This window comes from Lutra lutra, chromosome 2 (genome assembly GCF_902655055.1).
Source record: "Lutra lutra chromosome 2, mLutLut1.2, whole genome shotgun sequence".
NCBI lineage: Eukaryota > Metazoa > Chordata > Mammalia > Carnivora > Mustelidae > Lutra > Lutra lutra.
Window position 1 is genome coordinate 94,476,608 of NC_062279.1, and position 27,227 is coordinate 94,503,834.

General features: G+C 33.4%; 1 protein-coding gene across 1 annotated transcript in view; it reads left to right on the forward strand.

The window, feature by feature from the left end:
• Positions 1-27,227, forward strand: part of GRID2 (glutamate ionotropic receptor delta type subunit 2) — a 1,463,802-nt gene that overhangs the window by 289,044 nt on the left and 1,147,531 nt on the right. The window contains 1 exon segment of the mRNA XM_047717994.1: positions 11,769-11,924. Coding sequence (XP_047573950.1) covers positions 11,769-11,924 — 156 coding nt within the window.

The following is a 27,227-nucleotide window of genomic DNA, read 5'->3' on the forward strand; positions in this document are numbered from 1 at the left end:
ATTTTATTTATTTGACAGAGAGAGATCATAAGTAGGCAGAGAGGCAGGCAGAGAGAGAGGAAGGGAGGCAGATCCCGGCTGAGCAAAGAGCCCAATGCAGGGCCCAATCCCAGGATCCTGGGATCATGACCTGAGCCTAAGGCAGAGGCTTTAACCCAGTGTGTTGCCCAGGTGCCCCCTAACACATTTCCTTATTCAGCATATACAACAGCACAAAATAGGACATGTTGAGAAAAAAAAAGTTCATAGATTTTCATAAAATTTTTGGTTTAAAGTGCTTATATCATAAAGAAGATAAAGCTACAAGTGAATTCAGAGTTAATGAAACTATGTTTTAGATTTATGTCAGAAAGCTATATTTTTCCTACCTGAAATATACCACATAATGCCTTTTTTCTTTAGAAATGAAGACAATACTCTACACTTCTAAAATGCTTAATTTCAAGTTACTTATCTAAGTCAACTCAGATTGGTTAATCACTTGTTTTTATCTAGAAGCAGAGTGAATTTTTGACTTATGCATAAAAATATATTTTTACCATACAGTACACAACCTAAACTAAATTACTTGTGTGTAAAATGAGTTTCACTTTACAAACGCATAGAATTCACACTTTTTTTTTTCATACAGGTATTTCTTTGACATACGATTTTACTTATACCAGTGTTCACACTTTTTTATGATAATTGAAGGTAGTATTAAAAGGATCTAGTGAATCGTTACAAAAGAAAAAAAAGTTATATCTGTTCCGTCTAAAAATATCTGCAAGTCTTCCCAGTGAATGTGCTTTTCAAGAAGGTACCTTCTTTTTTTTTTTTTTTTAAATTCATCATTTCAGTTTGGGAACAGTTTGAATTGCTATGCAGTGTTAAAAAAGTCTCCTTTCAGAAACCAGTTCTTTCTTTTCTTGTCACGGCAGTTAAATTTGCAATAATAGGACATTGCTTCAAACAAATGTATGATATGGAGACTAGGACTGAATCAAGATATAAAGCTCTGGATTCCTTCACAGACTCAGTATGAAAATGTGGAAAATAATTTAAGGAGTTAAACAATTCCACCCCCCCCCCAATTTTTTAGTTGTAAAATACATGTAACTTAAAATTTATTATGTTAACCATTATTAAGTATAGTTTAGTTGAATTCAATACATTTATAGTGTTGTGCTACCATCACCACTATATGATGAACTTCTTTCATCTAGTAAAACTGAAACTTTATGCCCATTAAGCAAAAACTCTCCATTCCTTTCTCCCCTGTCCGCAGAATTCTGCCATTCTCCTTTCTATCTCTATGATTTTGACTACTCTCAGTATTTAAATGGATTTATAGAATATTCATTTTATTATAATTTATATAGTATTTGTTTTGTTGTACTGGCTTATTTCACTTAGCATAACGTCCTCAGAGTTCATCCATATTGTACCATACGTCAGAATTTCCTTCATTCTCATGACTGAATACTATTTCATTGTATATATATATATCATATTTTGCTTGTCCATTCATCCATCAATAAACACTCAGGTTGCTTCCATGTTTTAGCTATTGAGAATAATGATATTATGAACATGAATGTACAAGTATTTCTTCAAGACCCTGCTTGCAATTTTCTGAGATATGTAGGCATAAGTGGAAATGTTGGTTCATGTGGTAATTCTATTTTTTAAATATCACCTGTACCATTTTTCATTACCACAAATGGTACAGAATGGTTCCAGTTTCTCTATATCCTTGCAAACCCTTGTTATTTCTGGTTATTTTTGATAGTAACAATTCTAATTAGTCTGAGGTATAGTTTTGATATGCATTTTCCTAATGATTAATGATGTTGAGCATCTTTAATCAACAGATTTCTCATGAGCTTTTGGGGCACTTACATATCTTCTTTGGAAAAATGATCAAATTTTTTGTTTTTGTTTTGTTTTGTTTTGTTTTTTGAATAAAGATTTTATTTATTTATTTGACAGACAGAGATCACAAGTAGGCAGAGAAGCAGGCAAAGATGCGGCGGGAGGAGGCTCCCTGCTAAGCATAGATTTCCCCATGAGGGGCTCCATGCCAGGACCCTGGGATCATGACCTGAGCCAAAGGCACAGGCTTTAACCCACTGAGCCACCCAGGAGCCCCTATCTTTTTTTTAACTAGATTGTTTTTTGTTTTGTTTTGTTTTGTTTTGTTTTTTAGTTTTAGGAGTTCTCCCTGTATCTGGATATTAATTTCTTATCAGATATATGATTTAAAAATATCTTGTTAGTCTCTTGTAGACAGTATTTAGCTGGATCATTTATTATTAGCCATTCTGTCCAATTCTATCTTTTGATTGGAGATTTTATAACATTTATATGGGTAATAATTACTAAGAATGGACCTCTGTCATTTTGCTGTTTGTTTTCCTTGAGTCTTAGTAAGCTCATTGTCTCTCATTTCCTGCATTACTGTCTTCTTTTTTATTTAGTTGTTTTTTTGGTAACATTTAAAGTTTTATATTTTAACATTTAAACATTTAAATTCCTTTCTCATTTTCTTCTGTGTATATTCCATAGCTCTTTTCTTTGTGGTCACCATGGGGATTATTCTTAACATCCTAAAGTTTTAACACTCTACTTGGAATTTATAGCAGCTATAATTTAATAGCATACAAAAACTCTGCTCCTTTATACCTTCATCCCCAGCCCTTTCAGTTGTCCATATCACAAAATTACCTTTATATTCATTGTGTGCCCCAGAACATAAACTAATAGTTAAAAACAAAAACAAAAACTGTTAGTCTCCAAAGTTATGTAGAAAGCCAAACTTAAAATAATACTAGCTTCTAGACTGATAATTATCTTTTTAAATTATTTTTAAAATTTTTATAAACATATAATGTATTATTGGTCCCAGGGGTACAGGTCCATGAATCGTGATAATTATCTCTTTATAAAAATATATATATTAGTATCTTAAATGTAGAAATAAAAAAGTGGAGTTATAAATTGTCATTACAATAATGCTGACTTTAATAATTGCCCATATATTTACCTTATATGATCTTTATTTCTCCATGTAACTTTGAGCTGCTTTGACGTTTCCTTTCATTTCAACCTTCAGGGCTCCCTTTAGCTTTCCTTGCAGTGCAGGTCTAATGATAATGAATACTCTCAACTTTTATCTGGGTATATCTTAATTTCTCCCTTAATTTTGACTGCTGCCTTCTGGCCTCCAAAGTTTCTAATGAAAAATCTGTTGATAATAGTATTGAGGATCCTTTGAATCCTATGAATTCATTCTTTCTTGCTGCTTTTAAGATTTTTCCCTGTGTGTTTGGCTTTGAAATTTTGATTAGTGTGTCTTCGTATGAGTCTCTTTGAGTTCTTCTTTGTTGGAGTTCGCAGAGTTTCTTGGATGTTTACATCTATTGTCTTTTATCAAATTTTGGAAGTTTTAAGCTAATATAGCTTCAGTTATTCTCTCTTTTCCTTTGGGAATCCCACGGTCTCACATTATGGGATCCCACAATCTTACATTGGTCTTCCTGATGATGTCCCACAGGTCCCTTAGATTCTGTTCACTTTTCTTCATTTTTTTTTTCCTTTTTCCCAGACTTGGTAATTTCCATTGTCATATCTTCAAGGTTATGGATTCTTTCTTCTGCCTGCTCTTTGAGTCCTTTTAGGGAATTTTTCATTTCTGTTATTGTACTTTTCAGCTCCAGAATTTGTTTCTCGTTTCTCTTTGGGTTTTCTATATCTCTATTGATATTTGCCCATCCATTGTTTTGACTTTCTCCACATTTTCCCCTAGCTCAGTGATCATCTTTAAGACAGCTATTTTAAAATCTTTCTCTAGGGGTGCCTGGGTGGCTCAGTGCGTTAAGCCTCTGCCTTGGGCTCAGGTCATGATCTCAGGGTCCTGGGATCAAGTCCTGCATCAGGCTCTCTGCTCAGTGGGGAGCCTGTTTCTCCCTCTCTCTCTCTGCTTGTCTATCTGCCTACTGATCTATCTCTTTGTTAAATAAATTTAAAAAAAAAAGTTAAAAACAAATCTTCCTCTAATAGTTCTACCACTAGGTCTTTTTCTGGGATGATTTGTTAATTTAATTTTTTCCTTCAAATAGACCATGTTTCCTCATTTCTTTGTATACCATCTGATATTTTTTTGTTGTTGAAAACTATGTATTTCAATAAAAAATAGGGTAACTCTGGAAGTCACAGTCTCTTCTTTCCTCAGAGTTTGCTGTTTTTGTTTTATTGTTTCCTTTTTTAATTATTGTAGATCATCTCTGTGTCAAGAATCAGCCTGAAATGCAAATTTAAAGTCTTTTCAGTTCTTGTCTCAATCTTCACCTTTTTCTAGGCATGTGCATTGACTTTTTTTTTTTAAAGATTTAATTTATTTATTTGTCAGAGAGAGAGAGGGAGAGAGAGCAAGCACAGGCAGACAGAATGGCAAGCAGAGGCAGAGGGAGAAGCAGGCTCCCCGCCGAGCAAGGAGCCCGATGTGGGACTCGATCCCAGGACACTGGGATCATGACCTGAGCCAAGGGCAGCTGCTTAACCAACTGAGCCACCCAGGCGTCCCATGTGCATTGACTTTTTATGTAGCTTTTTGACTTTTATACAGCTGCTTTTGAATGATCTGGTTGGTAATGTCTGACTCCCAAAGAGAAGAGAAAAATGAAGGGGAAATATGTGAACGGTGACTTTTTAAATCTTTTGGAAGTCACTTAAGCCAGAGAGGGAAGAGATTGCAGCAGTGGAGGGGAGTGCAACAATAGTGGTTTCCTTTCTCTTTTTATACTTCTAAGATCAAAAGCAGCAATCAGCTATCTGTGGCAGTGCACAGATTCTCTATATTTAGAGGATATAATTTTATTTATTTATTTATTTATTTATTTATTTATTTATTGCCTATGCTGGCTCACACAAACTGTGTGCAAGGTGCTCCTAGAAAGGCTTACACTTATAGCTGCCTACCAAATGGGTGAGGGGTGCAAGATAGGTAGCTGTTACTGTCCTAAAGGCTGAAATTGACCAAAATTAACTCAACTTACCCTCAAAGCCTTCCTCTGGAAGTTGCAATCCTTCAATTATATTGAGACTTCCAAAATAGTTATTAGACAGAATCTGTCAGTGCAATTGTTATCTAGATAGGGAAACAAATTCTTGATGCTTCCTATTCCACCGTCTTCCCAGAATCCTCTGTAAATAGTGCTTTTTTAAAAAAATATTTATTTATTTATTTTAGGGAGAGAGAAAGACTGTAAGTACATGAAAGTTTGGGGAGGGGCAGAGGGAGAGAATCTTCAAGCAGACTCCCTGCTGAGTGTGAAGTCCAAGGTGGGGCTCAGTCCCAGGACCCATGAAATCATGACCTGAGCCAAAACCAAGAGTCAGACACTCAACTGACTGACCCACCCAGGAGCCCCAATAGTGCTGTTTTTATAAAGAAAAAAATATAGATTACTGATATCTCAATATTTAGTAATCTTTTGAAAATTACAAATAATTCTTATTAGACAAACTAATTTGGAGTATATATTCTCCAAACACCAAACTTACATAAAAAATGCACAACCTATTCAGAGAGTATCTATGTTCCAACATAAAATAATTATGTTAAAGATTAGCTTCCTATTATCCTCCTCATGGAAGAGTCAGATTATCTGTTCCTTAAGCAGCCCACATTTCCTTTTGTTCCACAGCCTTCTGAAAAACATACAGCAAAGTCAAATATTCAGTTGAAACTATCATCAGTTAAATGTGCTTTTGGTTTCTATTTAACGTTACAAAAATTCCAAAGGAAATATGAATTCACATGTTATTGGAGATTTGGGCTGTGTAAAAAGACCTGTGTTAGAGTGAAGAATCCCTTCATCAATTTGACTTAGCTCACACTGTGATGGAATGTTACAACATAAACTCTAACACAGATGCCCTTGTCTGAAATCTCAGAAGATAGTTATTGGAAATTCGGCTATTTGGACTATCAGTTGCTCTTATGTTATCACTTTATCATAATATTTTGAGGAAAAAATGAAAATTTAAAGGTATCTACAATATAAAAATATTTCAAAATTTACAATATGCCTTTAAGTATTTATGTATAATCATTTTAGTGGTCTGCATGGAATTTCATCTCTTTACAGTTATGTCTTTCTACTTCATATCCCTAATTCCCTCTGTGATCTTGGCACTGTCCTCTTTGGACTTGATTGTCTATCTTTAGAACAAGAATGATGCTCACCTATAAACTAGATAATTATGGTGGGTAAGGTGGAAGTTAATATAATGTACTTTGAACTCTGAGAACAAAGTACTAAGTAATCATTATACACTGGGAGATAATGAACCAGTTAGTTTCTATACCTGGTCACAATTTGAATATTACATACCCAAGTAAATTATTAGAGTCCTTTAATATGTAAATCACTCTGGCCTTGTCATCCTATCAGGATCATTAGTCATTAAGTGGAAAAAAAAATCTAACTCCTTAAAACAATGAAAGGCTAGAGATTTGTTCTGAACCCTGCATTTAAGAACATATCAAAATGCATGTTACCAGAACCCTTTTAATATTACTCTAAAGTAACTGTAAAAATTGCCATTTGTGTAATGTTTAAAAATTTACCTCGATTTAATTCCTTGTATATGTGAGATTATTGAAAAAGAAAAATTAAACATAAAGTTTGAGCAAAAATTGAATACTTGAGCTAAACTACTCTTTAAATAGTATAGTTTAAATCACGTGGTAAATACTGCATCTAAAAATACTTATAAGCTAGTCCTAGTTAATAAAAATTTCTCCAACATGGGGCGCCTGGGTGGCTCAGTGGGTTAAGCCGCTGCCTTCGGCTCAGGTCATGATCTCAGAGTCCTGGGATCGAGCCCGGCATGGGGCTCTCTGCTCGGCGGGGAGCCTGCTTCCTCCTCTCTCTCTGCCTGCCTCTCTGCCTGCTTGTGATCTCTCTCTGTCAAATTAAAAAAAAAAAAAATTCTCCAACAAAAAATTAAAACCTATTTGAGACTTTTAACATACAAAAAATTGTATTGTGATACTTATGAAGGTAAAATTGTTCCTATCACTTGGTAATATAAAAATTTATAATCGTGAATGGATATTGGGGAGGGTATGTGCTATGGTGAGTTCTGTGAAGTGTGTAAACCTGGTGATTCACAGACCTGTACCCCTGGGGATAAAATATATTATATGTTTAAATATTCAAACTAAAAATACAAGTGTATGATTAATAACATGTTGAATAATTTGGGTATTCTGGAGTCATAATGACTATGATAATAAATTCACTGGCAAGTACATTAGCAAGTCTACCATTGTTTTAATTTATAGTTAGTTGTAACTCACATTTTTACTCCTGTTTTTGGATCTAGTTATTTTATAATATTATGTCTAACTAACATAAGGAAAAATTAATCAATTACTATTTCTTGACTAATTCTAATATATCCAGGCTCCCTTCTATACACACAAAAGTATAAAAATAATTTCTGTGACCCAGGAAATTATATTTTGGTAATGAGATGAACATACATACACCCATCATGGAGACAACACCATGAATAAAGACACGAAGGTAAAAATGCTTTTAAGCTTAATGTTTCTTAAAGCTTCTAATGTTTTTGAGAATTATGAAGTTGGTCAGCTTAGTGACTTCTATTAATTCTTTATTTAGCAAGCATATTTGTAAATATGAATATATGTAAAAAGATTTTGTGGTATAAAATACTGACTTGTACAGATAACCCTACATAACAAGGAGGAAAAAAAAAGACGTCAGGATAGTTTTAATTATTATAAACTATAATTCTTTACTATCTAAGATGTAAGATCTATGAAGATAAGTAAACATGTTGTAGTTTGTATTTAAATATATATACATGGGGTGCCTGATGGCTCAGCTGGTTAAGTGTCCTACTCTTGATTTTGGCTCAGGTCGAATGATGATCTCAGGGTTGTGGGATCAAGCCCCACATTGGGCTCCATGCTTAGCAGGGAGTCTCTTTGGGATTCTCTCTTCCCCCCTTCCACTAACTCCCCACAAGCTCTCTCTCTGTCCATCTCTCTCTTGAAATAGATAAGTTAACTCAAAACAAAATAAAACCTATGTTTTCTTGCCTGTATATGTCACTCTCTTTGTAAAGCCTTTTCTCTCTCATGGGAGGAACAGATCATCAGTCCCTAATAATGTAAATGACTGATTGCAAATTGGTACAATGGGAACATGTAGGACGTGTTACTTGTCTGTTTTATTTCTTGGTTATTCTTCCTTTCATTTTGACCAGTGTGAGGTGTAGATAGGAAATATAATCTGTTGATCAAACTTTGTGTGTGTGTGTGTGTGTGTGTGTGTAAGTGGTAGGAGAATTATTTCACCTGGACAATAAATTGATTCTGCTTTTCATCTCAAGTTTGTAAAATAAAACTGATAGTAAAAAATGCTAATAAAATAGCTGGGAAAGAACTAGTTGCTGTCATCATGTTAACTATATAGTTATGAATGTTACACTTTATAAATGTCAAAAAAAGTAAATCTGAGATGTTTGATATTGGATTGGACTGGTAATATATGTGTATTGATAGAAAGGATAAAAAGATGACATTGCTATACTATTGGAAGTGCATGAAATAGGAAAGAGCCTTTTTTGTGAGGTTTTGCATGTGGAACTCACTGGGCTGTTTTCAGAATAGTTTTGCTTAATACAAAATGCTGCCTTTACTCTCTTGGTTAAAAGCCAAATCTACGATGAGATTTTATAGCTGAAGAAAAAAAGTAAATAGATAACTGGATTTGAAATATTGGTAGGATTTCCTGTTCTTTGGTTATGCTGTGTGCAGTAAGATGAAATGTTTCTTCTGTTTACTTCTTGCTGTTTGCAGAAAGATGAGCTACTTCTTTTGTGTTTTTCCTTTCAGTATATCTTAATCTAGCATGGAATTGACTAATTTGCTATCATTTCTGTAGGTTTCTGCTACCTATTAAGTCAGGTTTAATGTTTAAGGCAGTCTTAAGTATCCTGTTACTTAACATTAAAATGCTTCCATTGAAAAAGATGTTGCCAGTACTCAGCAGAAGTCAGTAATATCACCTGCTTTAAAAACAAGGTTGATTAAAAACTCTTCTTTTAAAAGACCCACTTAGAATCCACGACAAGCTGAAGCATCTTTATATAAGCGTACATCACTTCTTTGTGAATAGACATTTAGATTATCCGGTTTAGATGAATTGGTTATTTCAGTTCCAATTATAGTACACTATATCACACTTCCTAACTAGTTAGAATTTCTAACTAATTCTAATTTCTAATTCTAATTTTGTAATAATTCTAATTTCTGCTAAAGAAATCTGTATATCTGGATCTGATAGTATTAGATTTAAATGTAATGATTAATCTAGATTCTCATGACAATTACCACAAATTAAAATGCATGTTCACGAATGTGGCTTCCATGAGCAAGATACATCCAACATTTTACTCTCTAATTTCACAAAAACAGTTTCTAAAGTAGATTTCAATCTGATTCAGAAGTGATATGTGAGGTCAAAAGTTAACATCTATAATATATATTTTAATAAAATATTAATTTCCTGACTAATAGATATATAATAATATAATTAGGGAGTACTTTATGTATCAATTTAAAAATCTTTGTCCTTGCTCATGCTCTTAGCTGTGGGAAGCTATTCAAATTATACTATAGGAAATAGAAAGCAAGGGTTTGAAGAGGCTGGTCAAAGTTAGTACATTTCAGGCAAATATAAAAGAGCGGTGACAAGGGAAAGCTAGATTCACAGAAAAAGCCTGTTAGACACTCCACCTTCTCTAGTGAAAATTAATAATTGCCTCCCCATCATCAGGCCATTTAAGGTGAAGAGGGCAAAAGTAACCTGCCACACTTGTCAGAAATAGACATAGTTTCACCCTTGCTTTATCATGTATTGACTCTAATAATGCATGTTGAATATCATGATCTTTCTTTCATTAGAAGGCCAATTTGGGCTTTAGTCACAAATGCATAAAATCAATAGAAGTGGCATATGTAAAACGTCTGCTTCTACATATACATATGTGTGGGGGTGTATACATGTACATGTATAACTCTTTCTGTATATATAGTCTGTGTTTATCTCTATGTGGGTATGTAATATCCATATTGTATTTACATTCGGAAAAAAGTCATTTTAATGCACACACAATTCTATTTTTATATTTACACACTACAAAGAATATTATATTCAAGAAAAATATTATGTGGATGTGGATATGTATATGGGTATGTATGTATAGCCACTCCATTATCGTGTTACTGACCCTGGGGTGTATGTCGTTTTTTGGCAGGAGCAAATTCATTTGGTTCACTCAAAAAGGCAAAAAAATACACTGACCTTGTGTTTATAATTTAAAAATAAATAATTTAAAAATGTGTTCTGCTTAGAACTAGCAGAATCAGAATGAACACAAATAAGGCATGTGTGGCCAGATGGGAAAGACTCTCCCAGATCTGAGTCAGGACCCTCATAAAAATATATTTATTTCTTATGGGTCTAGTCCTGAAATGGAGTATACCATAGTGATTTAGAACAAAGACACTGGAGTCAAGGACCCTGGCCCTTATTCCTTTGGCATATTCTTTGCACTGAAACTCAATTTTCATAACTGTATGTGTATGTAGTAGTATGTGTATCACATAATTATCTTAAGGATTGAATGAGGTTCTGCAATATGGGAAATATTAATGTAAAATGTCATATTACAGTATTTAAAAATAAGAAAACACCAGTGTTTATTTGAAAATGTACTATGTAGTTAGCACAATTTATTTACATTTTACATGGATAAACTTAAAGCAGTTAATAACCCTTACAGATTATTATTAGATTTTACAAATGATGAATGTGGGGTTTAGAATTTGAATCCCATGTTCAAGGTCATAATGTAAAAATTTACAGGAAAAGCTTTATAATATTTTAGGACTGTAGTGTAAATTAAACATTCCTTAAAACTTAACAAGCTTCAGTCAGAATTTGAAATCAGTTTACTCCTAGCACTGGTATGTTTAAGCTACACCCTGCTGACAGGCAATCAACCAGACATAAGTTAGCCATAACTCTTATCATCATTATTATTGTATGTGAGTGAAAAAGGCCATAATATCCACCAGGATTTTTGTTAATTCTTCAGAAATTACTTCTTAAATTACCTCTGCTCAGAGGTTTGTATGTGCCTAAATTTTCTATAAATGTTAATTGAATTTACTACCATTAAATATACTGAAACCCTTGTTCAAGGTAAAAAGAAAAGAAGGAAGTAAAAAGAATAATGAAAAATAAATTAAGATCACAATAGAAGTCTGATCCCTGCACACTGTGTGAATGGATCTCAGAAAGTTTCCTGATTTTATCTCCTATTATTCAGAAAACTATTCCTCAGACTATGAACTCCTAAAGATATTATGATAGGAGATGTCTAATGTGTTAGCTACTTCGTTCTGCAGAAGATTTTTGGACTGATTATATTGTCTTACTAAAGCTCTTCCTGAAATCATTGTGTGATGTACTATTCCTCATTTCCATTTGGAAGAAGTAACCACATGCCTACCTAGCTATCACACTGCTTCCAGTACAGTGTTCTTCAGTAATAAATAAAGTGCATGCTTTAAGGGAAAGTATACATTTTTCAAATATATAAGTCTCTTTGGCATATTTCCAGAGAGCAAGACAGAATATTTATGTTATTGTTTAATGGCAACACTCACTTCTTTCTAGGAGCAATTTTTGATGAATCTGCCAAAAAGGATGATGAGGTGTTTCGCACAGCAGTTGGTGACCTCAACCAGAATGAGGAGATTTTACAGACTGAGAAAATCACATTTTCGGTGACTTTTGTTGATGGAAGCAATCCTTTTCAAGCCGTTCAAGAAGGTAAGGTCGATCAGCAGTCCAGTTTTTATTTTATTTGTATTTTGGTTCAATTCAAATGGCAATAGAATTAGATTTGTAAAAGCCATCAGCCTGGATATCATTTTTGCGTCTTTACTGCATTGCTTTACTTCAACAGTGCTGTTTTGTGATAGATGTTGATCCTGAACTCCACTTCTGAAAGGGCAGAGTGTGGAAAGTTGTTTTAATTGAAGTATATGTGAAAATGAATGTAAAAATTTACAGGAAAAGCTTTATAATATTTTAGGACTGTAGTGTAAATTAAACATTCCTTAAAACTGTGACTTTCTATCTAAATGTTTAGCTTTGACTTTTTTGAGATAAGGGCCACCTTGAGTGTTCTTACAACATGTGATGACATATTTCAGTGTATTCATAACAAATGCATTGGTAGAAAGAAAACCTGTAGGCACTACATGCAAATCAAAGATTTTACACTGGCATCCTAACATAATATGCCAAATATTAAAAGCATTTGCCTTCATTCTCTCTTTATATTTGAGTGAATTAACATTTTTCATAGGTACCAATCATATAAATACAAATTTTTTTATTATATTGGAATGATCATTTTTATGAATGAAAGTTTTGATTGAAGGGTATAAGAGTAATCAAATTTTATTTTTGACGATATTATTCTAATGAAATAGCCTTTTGATTGGCAAAGCGCTCATTGTTCATGAAACTATTTTCTGCTAATCTTGGTTATGTTTTATTGTGACAATATATTTAGACTAAAGATTAAAATACAAAATTTAGTCAAATGAAGCGCTTGTTTCATCAAAAAATTTAAAGAAGATTTGGCAGAAGAAAAGATGGACAAGATATTAAAGTACTAAAGTTTGGCAGGAAAGTTTTAAAGACAAATATTGAAAGGGTAAGGGAAATAAATATAAATATTTTTGAAAACATAAAGATGAAAATGCTTTTCATCTAATGTTGCATCTGCATGATGTACAGGTAACCTTTATTGGAATATGCTTTTGACCAATAACATTGGCTACTTATTGAAGCTTATTTATGTTTACTTGTGTCAGTAAGAGAACAGGTAGAATGATTAGTGAGCTAATAGATTTTCCTTCTTAATAATTTGATGGAGTGAAGAAATATTATTTTAATGAAATAAATAGAAGTGTTTTAGTGAAAGATGTTTTTGCAAAAAGTATGGTGTTTATATTAATAGAGAATTTTAATGCTACTAAGTACATACCAATTTAAAAAGTTTAATAAAAACATCTAGTTATTTATATTTTAAAATCAGAATTGTTATGGGAATTTGGGATCTGCATAACTGTACATTGGCAAATTTTCTATTGAAACATTTAAAAACAGTCTAAATTAATATTATAATTCATAAAGCAATATGCAAAATAATAAAGTAGAATATGAGGAAAGCCCAATAATGTAAAAGAACATTACTTATTCAACTCTTAGTTTTAATGACTGGAATGAGTACAGGAAAAAAATGAGGACAGATTTATTTTTGTGGTTTTCCTCTGATTACATATTAATAACTGTAAGTTAACTTTGAAGACATGCTAAAATATCCATTCCTTTTAAAAATGCACTTTCAAAAGTGTGGCAATAAGGAAATGAAGACAACACAATGGGTAGAGGGGAATTACAAAGTCTGAAAAATATGTCCATCACACCTTCTTTAGACTACAATTTGAAAAGCAAAAAATTTTTAAAATACCACAATTAATCTGTTCACATATTGCTTTGTGTAGCCTTTCTGCTGTCAGCTCAATTCCGGAAGCAAAAATATCTCTCAAAAAGAACTACTGTTCCTTGAAAGAACTTGTGGCACTGAAAGCAAATTGAGAAAGGAAATAAGTTTTAAGTTTCAGAGACAGAGACCACTAGATATTTGTCAAGAAAGAAGAAAGAGCTTGACAGTTTGTCTGATAGTTTCTGATACTAACAGGATGTTCTGGACCAGTTATTTTGATAGGCTGCTCTGGGTAATGAACCTGAAATAAGTTCTAGGAAGCCCTGGAGCTAATATGTTTCCACATTCAATATAAAGAAAGATGTTGGCTAATTTTAAAAATAAAAATAATTCTAGAGCTCTTTCTGTAATTGGTCTAAAAAAAAGTAAAATATTCAATTAAAAAAGAACAAGAAATAATTTGGGTATTTTCTAAAATGTTTTGAGAAAGTAATTTAGGAGAAAACCTCCTTGTGCCATCAAGGATGGCCAATTTTTCTATGATCCTATCTTTGCTGCAATACCATTAAAATCTATAACCCAGAAGGTCTTAAATCAGCTTATTTTGTTTTTTTACATTCTAAAGAAGGACAACAGATTCAATGATATGTTTACTGCTGGTCATTTACACATTACCACTAGTGATGAACTTGTAAGAAATTCATGGTTTTGCATTTTTTTTTTAATTTGTTTGAATTTGGAAGTCTGATCCTTGAACAAACATCACCATCAAGGATATAGGGATTGGGTAATAATAAAGAAGAAATCTAACAATCCGAAATCCTCAACTTATTTTATTGTTAGAATTTCTTCCAACCAGTCATATTTAAGAGCTGATTTTTATTTTTAAAAATTTAATTTTTTTGTTTACTTTATCTTTCTACTATCAGCATTTAACGGGAGAAGGATTTAAAAATAAACAGCCTATGAACACTTAAATAGTATTAGAATATTGGTGCTATTAAAATGCACCTTTGTGGCTTTGGTTACAGTGAGTTTTACATAGTAATAATTATTTTTAATAATAATATTTAATAATTATTTTTACAGTGAGTTTATAGAAGAAGATATCTTGGTGATAACATAGGATCAATAATCCTTTCTCAAGATCAGTGATTATATCTCTTATCTTTACAATTAGCCTGTAACATTAATCTCAGCACTTTTAGGTAAATGAACAGTAGAAAATAAATTCCTGCTTTTAGAGAAGTAATCTGGAATTAAACAACCTATTTTAGCAATTATTTTTCCTTCCTTTTGAATGTATTTGTTGATAAGCTCTTATTCATATTTTGTCCTTTGAGTTGTAGAGTGTTAACTGGAGGCAAACAATTAACTCAGGATTATTTTTGTCATGGTAGGCAGGAATCACATGGGTTATTTTTGAAAATCTTGAAAATGGCAGAGGTGGACAATTATATAAAACTAGTTGAATGTTTTTCCTATATAGATGAAGTAATTGAGAGCAGAGTGGTTAAGTTATTCTCCTACACAGTACAAGTGTGTAGCAAGAGAAAGAACTAAGCCATGACCTTCAGACCACTGGCCTACTTTCCTTGCTACATCCTTGCTACATCTGTTAACCATACGGACATGAGAGGGAACACACACTGCATTCTAGGACTTCCATAAGTATTCTAGAGAATAGAAAATTGTAGCAGATTTATATGTTTTGATACTAAAGTTCATGGGTTTTAGATAGCATGGAATAGTAGAAATCTTCCAATCTAGTTGATCAACACCAGTTGATTACACAAATCACTCTTGCTCCTTCATCCTTGTTTTTCTCATTTATAAATAATGAAAAAAAAATCAAACATGATATATTTTTAAGATTAGTTTCATCTCTATAGATAGAACGTTTCATGACTCCATAGAATGCATTTCCAGATTTAGAAATTTAGCATTCTAGAAATAATTATTTACTTACTCTTTAGACAAAACTGAACTTGCTGAAGTTGCCTCCTAGTTTTTTGGTAGCCTACTTCAAAAATAAATTAAGAGGGTATATGACACCTGTTCTTGGTCCTGCCATCTCATCCAACCATTCACCACAATGTAAAGAACTCATTACTATCACCACGATCTAGACACAATCTCTTGCAGATTTAGTTGACCTGGATCAGTGCAGCTGTTACCAGATTACTCTTCTTACTCCTCTCTTATGGATTGTTGTCTCTGTGTCATCTATAAACTGGATAAAACATAGATGAACAAGTGTGTGGTGTGAAAGACACTGATTTTCTCTACTGAAAGCAATAGCAATTGTTTATATTGTTGGCTTCTAGTTGAGGCTGACACCACTTTGGTCCATGAGGGGTGGGGATTTCCAAGAAAACAAGGTCAGGGGAAAATAAGGGGAGTTCATTTATAAAAATGTTCACATAGGAAGTTGTACACGGTAATAAGAATTTGTGCATAACTCTTGCATTCATTGGATATATCAGGAATGCTGTAAAGCACCATGTATTGATATTGAATGGCAAAATACAGTTAAAACCTTTTAAAATATTTGTTCTTACTAGAAAAACACCTAAAGGTGAAATGCATAGTAAGAAAAGTTTAAGGACAGAATTATGCTATAGAGTCACAAATGATACTATTTGAAAGAAAAAGTGGCACCTATTGTAATTATTCTTACTTATACTTTATCACAAACCATAAATAATATAGTTATAAAAACTTTTTAATTTAAAAACAGTAATGGTTAAGACTGTTCATCATCTGAGTTTCCACCTGGTCCACCTTCAAATTACTCCTTTGTATATCCAACATGAATATTGTTTGCTCCCAAAAGTTTTTTGTAAAAAATAATCATATTACTTTAATACAGTGATGGTTTCAGTTAGATTTGCCTCATATATCTTCCAAAATAAAATTAAGTGTAAAATAATGTGGTTGCTTTTATTTATAGCTTATGGAATTTGTCTTATTTCCTTATAGTTATAAATAAAAGACACATGCATCTATATCATGTATGTAAAAGAGATACCGGGACAACAGTGGAGCCAAAGAATTGTAAGAAAGTCTAACTAGGAGTATGCACTTCTCCAGAACACACTGCTATTCTCTGTGAATATTTCTGGTGCCATAGGCTAAATCTGAGTAGTCTTGTTCAAAGAGTATGTAAATGTAAAAGAATGATTTATGTGGTTGTTCTATATGATGCTTTATTGAAGGGCTTAGTCTCATAATTTATATTCCTCTCAGCTTTAATAGGACATCTTTTCTGTGATAAAAGTCTGCTAATTTGGAAATGTTTAGATTGGATTCTGCAACTTTTCTAGGATAGGACTGCAGTGTGTATGGCTCTTCAGCCTGTGTTTTCTTGGACCAATTTTGATAGCTCAATTCCAGCTTACTTTCTCAGTTGCCTGACAATAAACTGAATTTGAGGATTGGTGGGTCCAGGGGGCCAAGAAATAAAACCCGAACATCATGCAAGTATAATTCTGCTCATTCAGTCATTTACTTATTCATTTTTTTTTCATTCCACCTTTCCTTCCCACATCAAAGCAAGTGTTGTGCTTTGAATCCCAGTCTCTAGGCCCAGTGCTAAGTGTAACTGGTGCCCAGCCATTTGTGCGAAGGGGTGGAAGGAAGAGCTACTGCAGTTGACTGATCATTTCCAAAGACCCACACAAAAGGAGGGATTTTGGATGTCCATTCAGTGGCTGGCTGGACAGTCTTCTTCCCTCCATGAATCTGGGATATTTAGCAATCCACTGTCAACCCCAGGATCACTTCTTTCTACCTGCCGTATTCTAAGGACTGGCCAATAAGATCTGGAATCAGAATCTTCCTCTTGTGTCATCTTTAGTACCCACCATCAATGTAGATTAAAGTATAACGAATTCTCTATCTGTTAGGGACAAGAGCAGCATGCATTCTTTTAAGCATCTCAGTAACCCTTTTCATTGAAGAATTGCCCGTCAAGAAGAATTAAAATATGTTTGGAATCTAATTTCAAGAGTACTCAGTAAAATCAATTTATCCAAGTACTTTTTAAATGCCTAGTAGTGTTCCAAGATTGGGCCAGCCATAATAGGAGATTACAAAGGAAATATAGGACACAGCGTTATAACTGCAGGAAGCTTTAAAAATGTACTTGGGAAGGGCTGTGGATGTTTAGAGCATGACCAGTCATTATGCCTTCTACCTGTAACTTATCTTTTTAATGATGTTAATTGTAAAAAGGAACAAGATATTTTACCTTTTAAAAAATATTTACTTTTCGGAAAAGAGCGTGAGTATCTTTCTTAAGGTAATGCATTGTTTTCTAACTTAACGAAGTTAATGAAGATACAAATTGTACGGCTTAATCTTTGTTTTCTATGATTTATTATTGTGCTCCTGTATCAGTAAACCTTTCCCTTATCTAATTCAGTATTATGCTGTTAAAGTAACAAGTCTCTGATACTGTGGATAGATTGAAATTCAGATGTTATAGACCTCTATATCATAATTTTATAGCCTTTTTGCTTTGAAGTCTTTTACCTCCATATCTACAATTGTGTACTCTTGTGTAAGTTACCTCATAAAATATATATTTTAGCAATATGTGATACTCTGGATCTTGTTTTATTTAGAAGAAGCTTTAACAGCTTTCTATGTAAGCTGTGTTTAGCAGAGTAAAGATTTATTCTTTTGTTGTTGGCTAAGTGTTCTTTCTTCCTACTAAGTATTTTTCACATGGTAATAGCAGACCACTTTCTTCTCATTCAGCCTTTTCAGCGTGCTTATGGCAGCATAATTCAGTTTTTAATCGGTCTTTTATGATACTGACTTGGTAAAATATTCACCTATCTGTCTTAAAGTACCTCTGAATACATGGTTTATTAGATTAAAAACCACACTTACCTACATCCTATAGTTGTTATGAGAGTCCATTGTGTAGTCATAAAAATAGTTTAAGTTCACAATAAAGATGACTTTACTATATGCAGAATTTTTAAACTATTACCTGTATTACTGCTATCAGTGTTTCAAATGTTACAATCTACTTACTTAAATTTAGAACAAAAAAAGACCTGGTTTTTAATTATTTTAATATTTAACACCTATTTTTGCATGTCCTTGGCAAGTGTTATGTGAGGTTTATGGGAAACGAACTATGTGTGGTCTTTTAGTAATCATGCAATATTTTGTTCAATTACCTTGTAATTTTCAAAAGAAATATCACTGAAACACTCCTTTTGAAAGGAACATACACAAAACCAATGTACACTAGGAAATTGCATATTCTGGGAAAAGAAGAGAATGAATCAAGTACTTTTTGGGTGCTTGTAAGCATTCAGCCTTGAGCTATTACTCAGCAAAAGATTGTGCTCTCCACTGGCTGCCCTGTAGTCTTCCATGGTTAGGCTGACCTTTATTGCCATGTATTAGGTCCTGACCTGTATGGCTCCTTTTCCTTGCCACTATAGTGCTCTTTCTAAACTCCTCATTCAATGCCCTTTTAATGCTTGATTCTCAATATTGTATTGTATGCACTTAGCATATCTACATTTCACTGAGTATATGTCTTAAATTTGATCCCATTTGTTTTTCTTGGGGGAAAAAAAAACATGGAAATAAAGTGTGTGTGTCATGGAATTCAATAAATCTACTTTTATTTGAATTTTGCTCCATCTCTTGTTATCTTTGGGATCCTAAGCACACCTAATGTCTCTGAACTTCAGTTTCTTCATATGTAGAATTGGGCTAAATACATACTCCCTGGGATTACTATGACTATGTGATTATTATATGATGATTTTATGGGGTTGTAATTATCATATGTAGGTTTCTCTTCTAATCTAAAAACATGTTAATAGTGGAGTATATGATGATTTAGTACCATCGCATGTGTCTGTCAGTAAATTCTATTGCTCCCTGGCCTTACCTTCCCAGACACCTTCTAGCATATATATTGGTGGTACCCATGGATACCACTGATTAGAGTAACCTTATTATCTGCCTGGTTAGCATCTTTTTTTACTCCCAGTTGAGTCTCTCCTTATCAAGATGCTGAATGCTGGGGTTGTAAAAATATAGAAATTAAATGCCTCTGCTCTCCCCCTACCCCCCTGCTTCCTGGGCTAGTTCTGCTAGTCAGCAGAGGAAGATGAAAATTATACTTGTAGTGTAATTTATTTGGCAAATAGTAGTGATGTTGCAAAATGTGTACTTAGGGTTGAGAGGATTTAAAATACCTTGTTACCATTTCTGGGAACTAAAGAAAGCCTGTGGAGACCAAATTAAAGCTTTCTGATGATTTGTGTGGGCTGAATACAATCAGTGAAGTAAATAAGGCACTGAGTCATAACTAAATGGTTGTAGAGAGACATGATGTTGTAGAAGAGCAATAGAAGAAGGTCGGATATAGACATGAATTCAAGGAAAGCTTTATGCTTTGAGAGATGCATCATCTCTGGTATTTTGAGTTTATTTCTAAAATGATTGTTTAAAAGGTTATCTTTCTATGTCCTGCACATTTTCATTTCAACTATACATGGACAAATATTAACTTTAAAAACTTGGTCATTGGTTTCTTTGAATTCTCAGTACTGTTCTTCTTCAATGATACATGATATCATGTTGTTTTTCAGGAATTCATGTGTCATTTCAAGACATATTTGCTTTTTGGTCTTTGATAGAATAATACAATATGATGGTAAGATTGGCTAAACTCATTCCGTAAAATATACTTTCAAATATATTAAAAAAACTTAAAACATAGAAAATAAAAAAAAAAGACTTAACCTGTCTACTATAAATGAAAATATGTTCCAAAGTGGAAAATGTTTTCTTAAAATATATTATTTTTGAGAAAAAAAGTTCTGTAACTCCAAGTCAAAAACAATACTATTACAGAGACTGAATAGAATGACCTTAAATATTCAGTAATAATTTTTGTACTTTGCTTTTGAATTAACACTTATAAAAGATAAATAATACTTTGAGATAGTCCTGAGTACTTATTCATATTATTCAAATAGAAATAGAAAGTAACTAGTAACTAGGGGATTTAAAAAATAAAGACACATTCTTAATGGTGAAATAATAAGAAACTGACATATCAGCTTCAAACTACCTTCTTCCAAACCTGTTTTCATTCTGTTACATTGACTTGTCAATAACCTTTATTATTTGGAATTAGTGATTTCTTCTTTTTATTCTGTTTTGAATTTCTAAGTGCTTTGCCCATTTAAAGGAGATTTCTCTCCATATTAACCTACTATGTCTATGTTTATATTTCTATATATACACATACATGTACATATGAGTATATGAAACATATACACCATAAGTCATATCTATGTATGCCATCTATATATGATGTATCACTATATATAGTAAATTTACCAGACACTTTGTTCTTTAGGTCATTCTTTCAATATTGATTCATGCCTTTCAAGGGGCAATTTTTTTTTTAATTTTAAATTTTTATATACTATGTTTGTTAAAATGGAACAAGGAGGATTTGATGTCAGGCCACCATCATTCATTATCCAAAACTTCATGCCAGGGCTCCATGAGAACACAGAATGGACCATCAGTTTTAGCATCCTTTCTTTGGAAATCGGTTAAAGTTTAAATATGGGAAGGGTGGACAAACTGTCAGAAAACGGAATTACTGAGTACGATTCATTATTGTTTCAAAAATTAAAAACATAATTGTTCACTTATGTGTAAGATGATTTATATACTGTTTGTGCACTGGGTGAGGAGTTTATATAAATGAGTGAGACAAATTTCACTGAGCCACCCAAGGAATTTATAATCCAATAAGAAAGATATACAAAAAGAGCTAAGCAAGCAAATAAATAAATTTTTTAGTGGAAAAGAATGATATAAAGGAAAGTAAATAATAATATGAAAGAAAATAAAGGGTAGGGTATGTGGTGTTTGTGTGTGTGTGTGATTTAAAACCAGGAATTTATTTTTGATAGATTATGGAAGATACAAAAAAGTAACATAGAAGTCAAGATTTGAGGTTGCAGAGTATCCAGTAATGCAAAGAGCAAGTAGCAGGCCTGGCTATTGCATATGGGAAAACCATTCAGAGGCATGGGCTTTCTATGTTTGAGGCATGAGATTATTTTTGAATTCTCAAGTTTTTAATCTGTTGCTTTACAAATATTTATTTTCATCATCAAAGTCATTATTTTTTGGGTAACATACCACTCATGAGTTTTTTGTTTTTTTTTGTTTTTTTTTTTTTTTACCCAAATCTGCTTTAGTTTTTCCCTTTGGCAGTGAACTATGTTCCCAAGGAAAGACTGCTGTATCCTGAAGGTTCACGGACATCTGGGTATGGAGATGTCATTCCTGGATCTTTCTTGGATTTGAAATTCACATTTCTGTAATTCTAATTTTGAATATAGTTATGGCAACATTTGGGCCTTTCATGTAAATGTTATTGTAAGGAAAATGAAATTAAATTAAACAAATTAAAGAAAGAATTTTACTCAGTTTTCCTGGTCTGATAATACAGAGTAATGTAGAGAGATATATTAATATCTAAAACTTGGAAAGAATCATTTTGTGGCTTTTATATTTGCTGCACGTTCTGACAAAATAGCCCCCTATGTAAAATCCACTAATAACAAGTAACATTTCCTTACTGTATTCCATAGGCTGTTAAAACTGCTGCTTCATTTTTTTTCTTCCTAATCTTTATACTGCTTGTAAACTAAAAAGTAGTTACTATTCTTACTAGCATTTACGGGTGAGGAAACTGAGGTGCAGCTAGGTTGGGTAACTTGTCATACTTGAAGCCTTTAGAATAGTGCCTAGAACACCCTGGTTTCTGTTGAAGTCTTTTATTTGGGAGTTTCAGGTATGTTAACGTAGGAAGGACAATGAGGTCAAGGTATTTATTTTCTGTTTCCTGTTTGAAGTCATGTTGGGTTGGCTGTGTACCTTAAACAAAAGTCATGCTTTTCTAACGGCAGCTGTTCTACATCACTTTCATTCAGAAACCCACAAATTCTTCTCCTCTCTACCCTTCGGACCAGGACGGGTTACCACTTCACTGCTACTAGCTCTGAATTCTTGTTGTGCTAGTCCTCATTTTCTTGCTACACTCCACCCACACCTGTGTCATTCACCCTTTCAAAAAATAAACCCTTCTCCAATTATCCTATTTCAAAACTGCTATTATTATTAACCACTACACTGTGCTCCCTGTATAGAAAAGCTAATTTTAGCTCATTCTTAATGATTTGATGATTTGTCCAGTCCAATCGGGAAGTGCTATGATCTGTTGGAATGTATTACTAGATTTAATGCCATATACATCATATTATGAAACCTAGAATTCCTCACACAGACCTTTAACTTCTGTCCTTTATGAGCTGAAATCTTCATGTCAACAAGTATTTTAACAGTGCAACAAAGGCTGACTTGATGTGAGGGGTGTTCACTGGCAATTTCCCTTCAGAAAGACACTAGGTTTGACCACAAACAGGACTGATAACCAAATAGCCACGCCACCGCATAGTTGAAAGACTGCTCTTTAAAGAAACATGGTTATTTTAACTTAAAATTATATGGAACAACTTTATGAAACTAATGTCCCAATTATAGATATTAAAATGTCTCTGTTTGAAAATCCTCTACGACGATTAAGGCATTTGGTGAATTGGTTGTTTACAAATTCTTGAATATCTTACTCCATTTTCTATAGAGAAAATTTCCCTTATTCCTTTCTTTTATCTGTTCTTTGCTTTATTATGAAATTTAGACTGTTTATTAAGTTGGTAGGGGGAAAACCAAAACAAAATATACTTTATTGTTGGACAAATTGCACAGCCAAAGGTTTTTGTTTTCTGGTAACTTATAAAGAGTAATAAGGAGAAACTAACAAGTTCCAAAAGAACTGTTTTGTATGTTATCTCTTTTTATTTTCCAGACCCATGGTTTAATAGATACTAATAAATGGTTAGTGGTCAAATAGCAAGCCACAGAATAGAAGGAAAAGAAGGAAAGTTCCACAAAAGCATGACAAGCTTTATAAGATCTTCGATTCCTTCATCCAGCTAACGTTATTCAGCATCCCAGTACATGATACTACAGTTGAATTAGTAAAGAATATAGAGGTAACTTAGAGCCATTCTGCATTTTCAAGGAACTTTAAACTACTAATGAAGATTAAATATATGTGCATAGATAACATAATTATCAGATAGTAGTTCCATGCAAAATAGCAAGTTCAGTAGAAAATGAGATGATTTACAACAAGGTATGGTGAATTGAAGGAGAAGGTAAAGAAGAAATAAAAGAGGAAAAGAGTAAGCCATGTTTTCTGTCTGAAAAGAGAAAAAAGATTTGAGCAAAGAAGTAGGCATGTTCAAAAAACATCTTCGCGACTGTGAAAAATGTGATCTGGGGGTGAGGGTGCACTGGAAATGGAAACATCAGGCCAAAAGGACAGAAATGTTAACTTTTCTGTCAAGGTCATTATCATGTTCCCAGCTTCAAGGTCACCTGTTTCCAAAACAAGTGTAGATTATTCAACTCAGCATGGAGAAAATCATTACTCAGCAAGTAAAATTAAACACTAATAAGACATTAATAGAGACATTAGGCTTCATAGAGCAACTTCCTAGAATTTCTTTTAAAATGTAGCATATGTACTAAAAATGGTTTGAGCTCAAAGATGCTTCTTCAGAGGCATGAAACTTCACTGTTTTCAGAGCAAGTAGTATTTTAAAAATAATTAACATCTACAAAAGAGTAATTGTTTTTCATTTTAAAGAAAGAGATAAGCACCCAAGTTTTATAATATAAAAAAGTGTTATGCATGTGCATTAACTAGTGTCCTCAAAGGACTTTTACTACACATTTAGCATTGTGTGCAATAACTTTGTGCCATGTCACTGTGCTCTGACATGAGAACATTGATTGTTTCCTAACTGAGTTGGACAGAAGTAGGTGAAGAATAATGATATGTGTTGAAGTTCTCTCATATGCACAGTCTGGGATTATGATCTTTTTATTTGCTTTAAGTGAGATAGTTAATATTTTAAGTTAAAAGCATTTTTATTAGTTTGATTATTCACAAGTGGCCAGTGAAACTTGTTTATCTGAATAAAGAAGTGTTCTGCAATCTGTGCAAATCAGCATCCATGTTTGTTAATCATGGACTCATTTATTCTTTCATCTAAGTAGATATTGGGAGCTCATAATTTGCAAAATACTAAAGTATTGAAAGAGACACCAAGATGAATCAGTGTGGTTTCTAGCTTCAAGAATCTTATGTTTAGCAAGTAACGGATACAAATAATTTTAACGTGGATATAAACATCATGATATAAGGTACAATAAGTTACAACATCTTCAATATTCAGTAAAGGTGAAGTTGTTACAGGAATTTGAGGAATATTAATGTTAGTTCTCTACTTTGCTTTTCCTTCTTCACTCATTGCAGGGAATACTTGTTTTTCCCCTGCATGTTCAGTGTGACCCCTATTTGATACTAAATATAGCAGTCCATTTGAGGTAATTTAGCATCATCTCAGATTTATTGAAACCTTACCATGTTGCTAATCTGGGTATTCACTCAATTAATTCAGCAAGAATTTATTGAGTGTCTAGTATGAGTCAGGAATTACTCCAAGAACCCATGGTATAGTAATAAATACACAGCTGTCCTGCTTTCTTGGAATGCATATTCTAGTTGAGGGGACAAGTAATATATACAATTTCAGGTTGAAGAGTTGGTATGGAAAATTAAAAAAATATGAAGCAGCATAAGTAGTACAGAGATGCTGAAGGTGGGGTGTCATTTTAAAGAGAATGATCAGGAAAACAGCTTTCTGAGATGACATGAGCAGACACTGGAAAGATGAAAGGGAACAAGTGGGGTCACTCTCTGGGGAAAGCCAAGTGTGCAACAACTTCTGTTAGTACTATTAGTCACTGGAATTCTTCTGTCCTCTCAGGGCCACATGAATACCTGATATCCATTAACTGTGTAAATACCTTATATCTGTGAGTATCTGGAGTCATCAAGTTATCCTGCCAGTACGTGCAGTCAATTATGTCTTCGTTTTTGTAAATCTGTTTCATAAATTGAAGTCCTTTATTTAAATTTCAGCCCTAGCATTGATGTTCAGGCACCGGTTTCCACACACTACACTTGCAGCCTATCTGATATTCCCTTGTGTGTACAAAGCCTGTCATCAAGCTTGAGAAGAGAGTCAGTGTACCTGCTAGTTACTTAAGCTTTTTCTCTTCACTATCAACAATTTATTGTGGATTATTGTTATTATCTGTTATCATAATATGAATAAACTCTTCTCACCCACTGTATTAAATTGTTTAAAATAGATTCTTCTCTTCCACGGTAGCACAGATTTAGCTGGGTCCATGGGCCCTCCAGATAGGACTACATTTCCCACTTTTCCTTGCAGTTAAATGGAAGGCCAGTGGAATGTGAGTGAAAGTATGGACAATTTGCAAATCATTTCCAATGTAAAGATAAGCTACTTGCCCTGGACTAACACTCCACACTACTCTCAGTGACTTGGAACATGGATGTGACTATGACCCAGCTTTGACCATGCAGATAGAGACAATACACTAGAGGGTTTCTGAGCAACAAGATAGAAGGACCCTGGCTCTCCTGTAGACTAGAGCTGCCTTGGGGTGGACTGCTATGGGGAGAAGCTCACCTCTATCATATTTAAAGCCCACCCCTGTTTTGGTTGTCATTGTTCCAGCAGGTTAAGCCTTAGTATGACAATTATGCATACCTCTCTGAACATCTCACTAAATGAAACAGATATCCCACTGCACCTGCTACCCTAGTGAGGATATCCGCTGTTGTAGACCCAGATACTCCCCTTTTATTCCTTCCCACACAGGGTGGCTGTTTTTGTTTTTGCTGCTCTGCTGCTGCCACTGCTGCCCCTTCTCTTCCTCCTGCAACAGCTGTCCCTCTTAAGGTATAATTTAAATGTTATAAAACCTACCTATTTTAAATATACAATTCAATTATTAGTAGTAAATTTACAGACTTATGCAGCCATTGTCAAAATCTAGTCTTTAGAATATTTCCGTCACCAATAAAATTCCTCATGCCCTTTGCAATCAGTCAGACCCCATTCCCGCAGCACTCCCAGGCAGTCACAAATCTGTTTCTATAGCTTTACTTTTTCTGGTTATTTAGACAATATGTAGTCTTTTGTGTCTGACATCTTTCACTGAGAGTGAGTTTATTATGTTTATCCAGGTTGTACTATGTACTAAGAATATGTTTCTTCTAATGATGAATGGTATTCCATCATAGAGATGTGTCACATTTTGTTTTTCCATTCAAAATCTCACGGATTTTGAATTGCTTCCACTTTTTTACTGTTATAAAAAATGCTGCTATGGATATTTATTTAAAAGTTAGCGCATGTGTACATGCAAAAAAAAAAAAAAGCGCATGTGTGTGTGTGTGTGTGTATACAAGACCAAAATACAAAATGAAATATACATATTTCATTGTGTGTCTTGTCTACTCAGGCTGCCGTAACAATTTACAAGGACTAGGTGGCTTCAACAACAGAAATTATTTTTCTCACAGTTCTGGACACCAG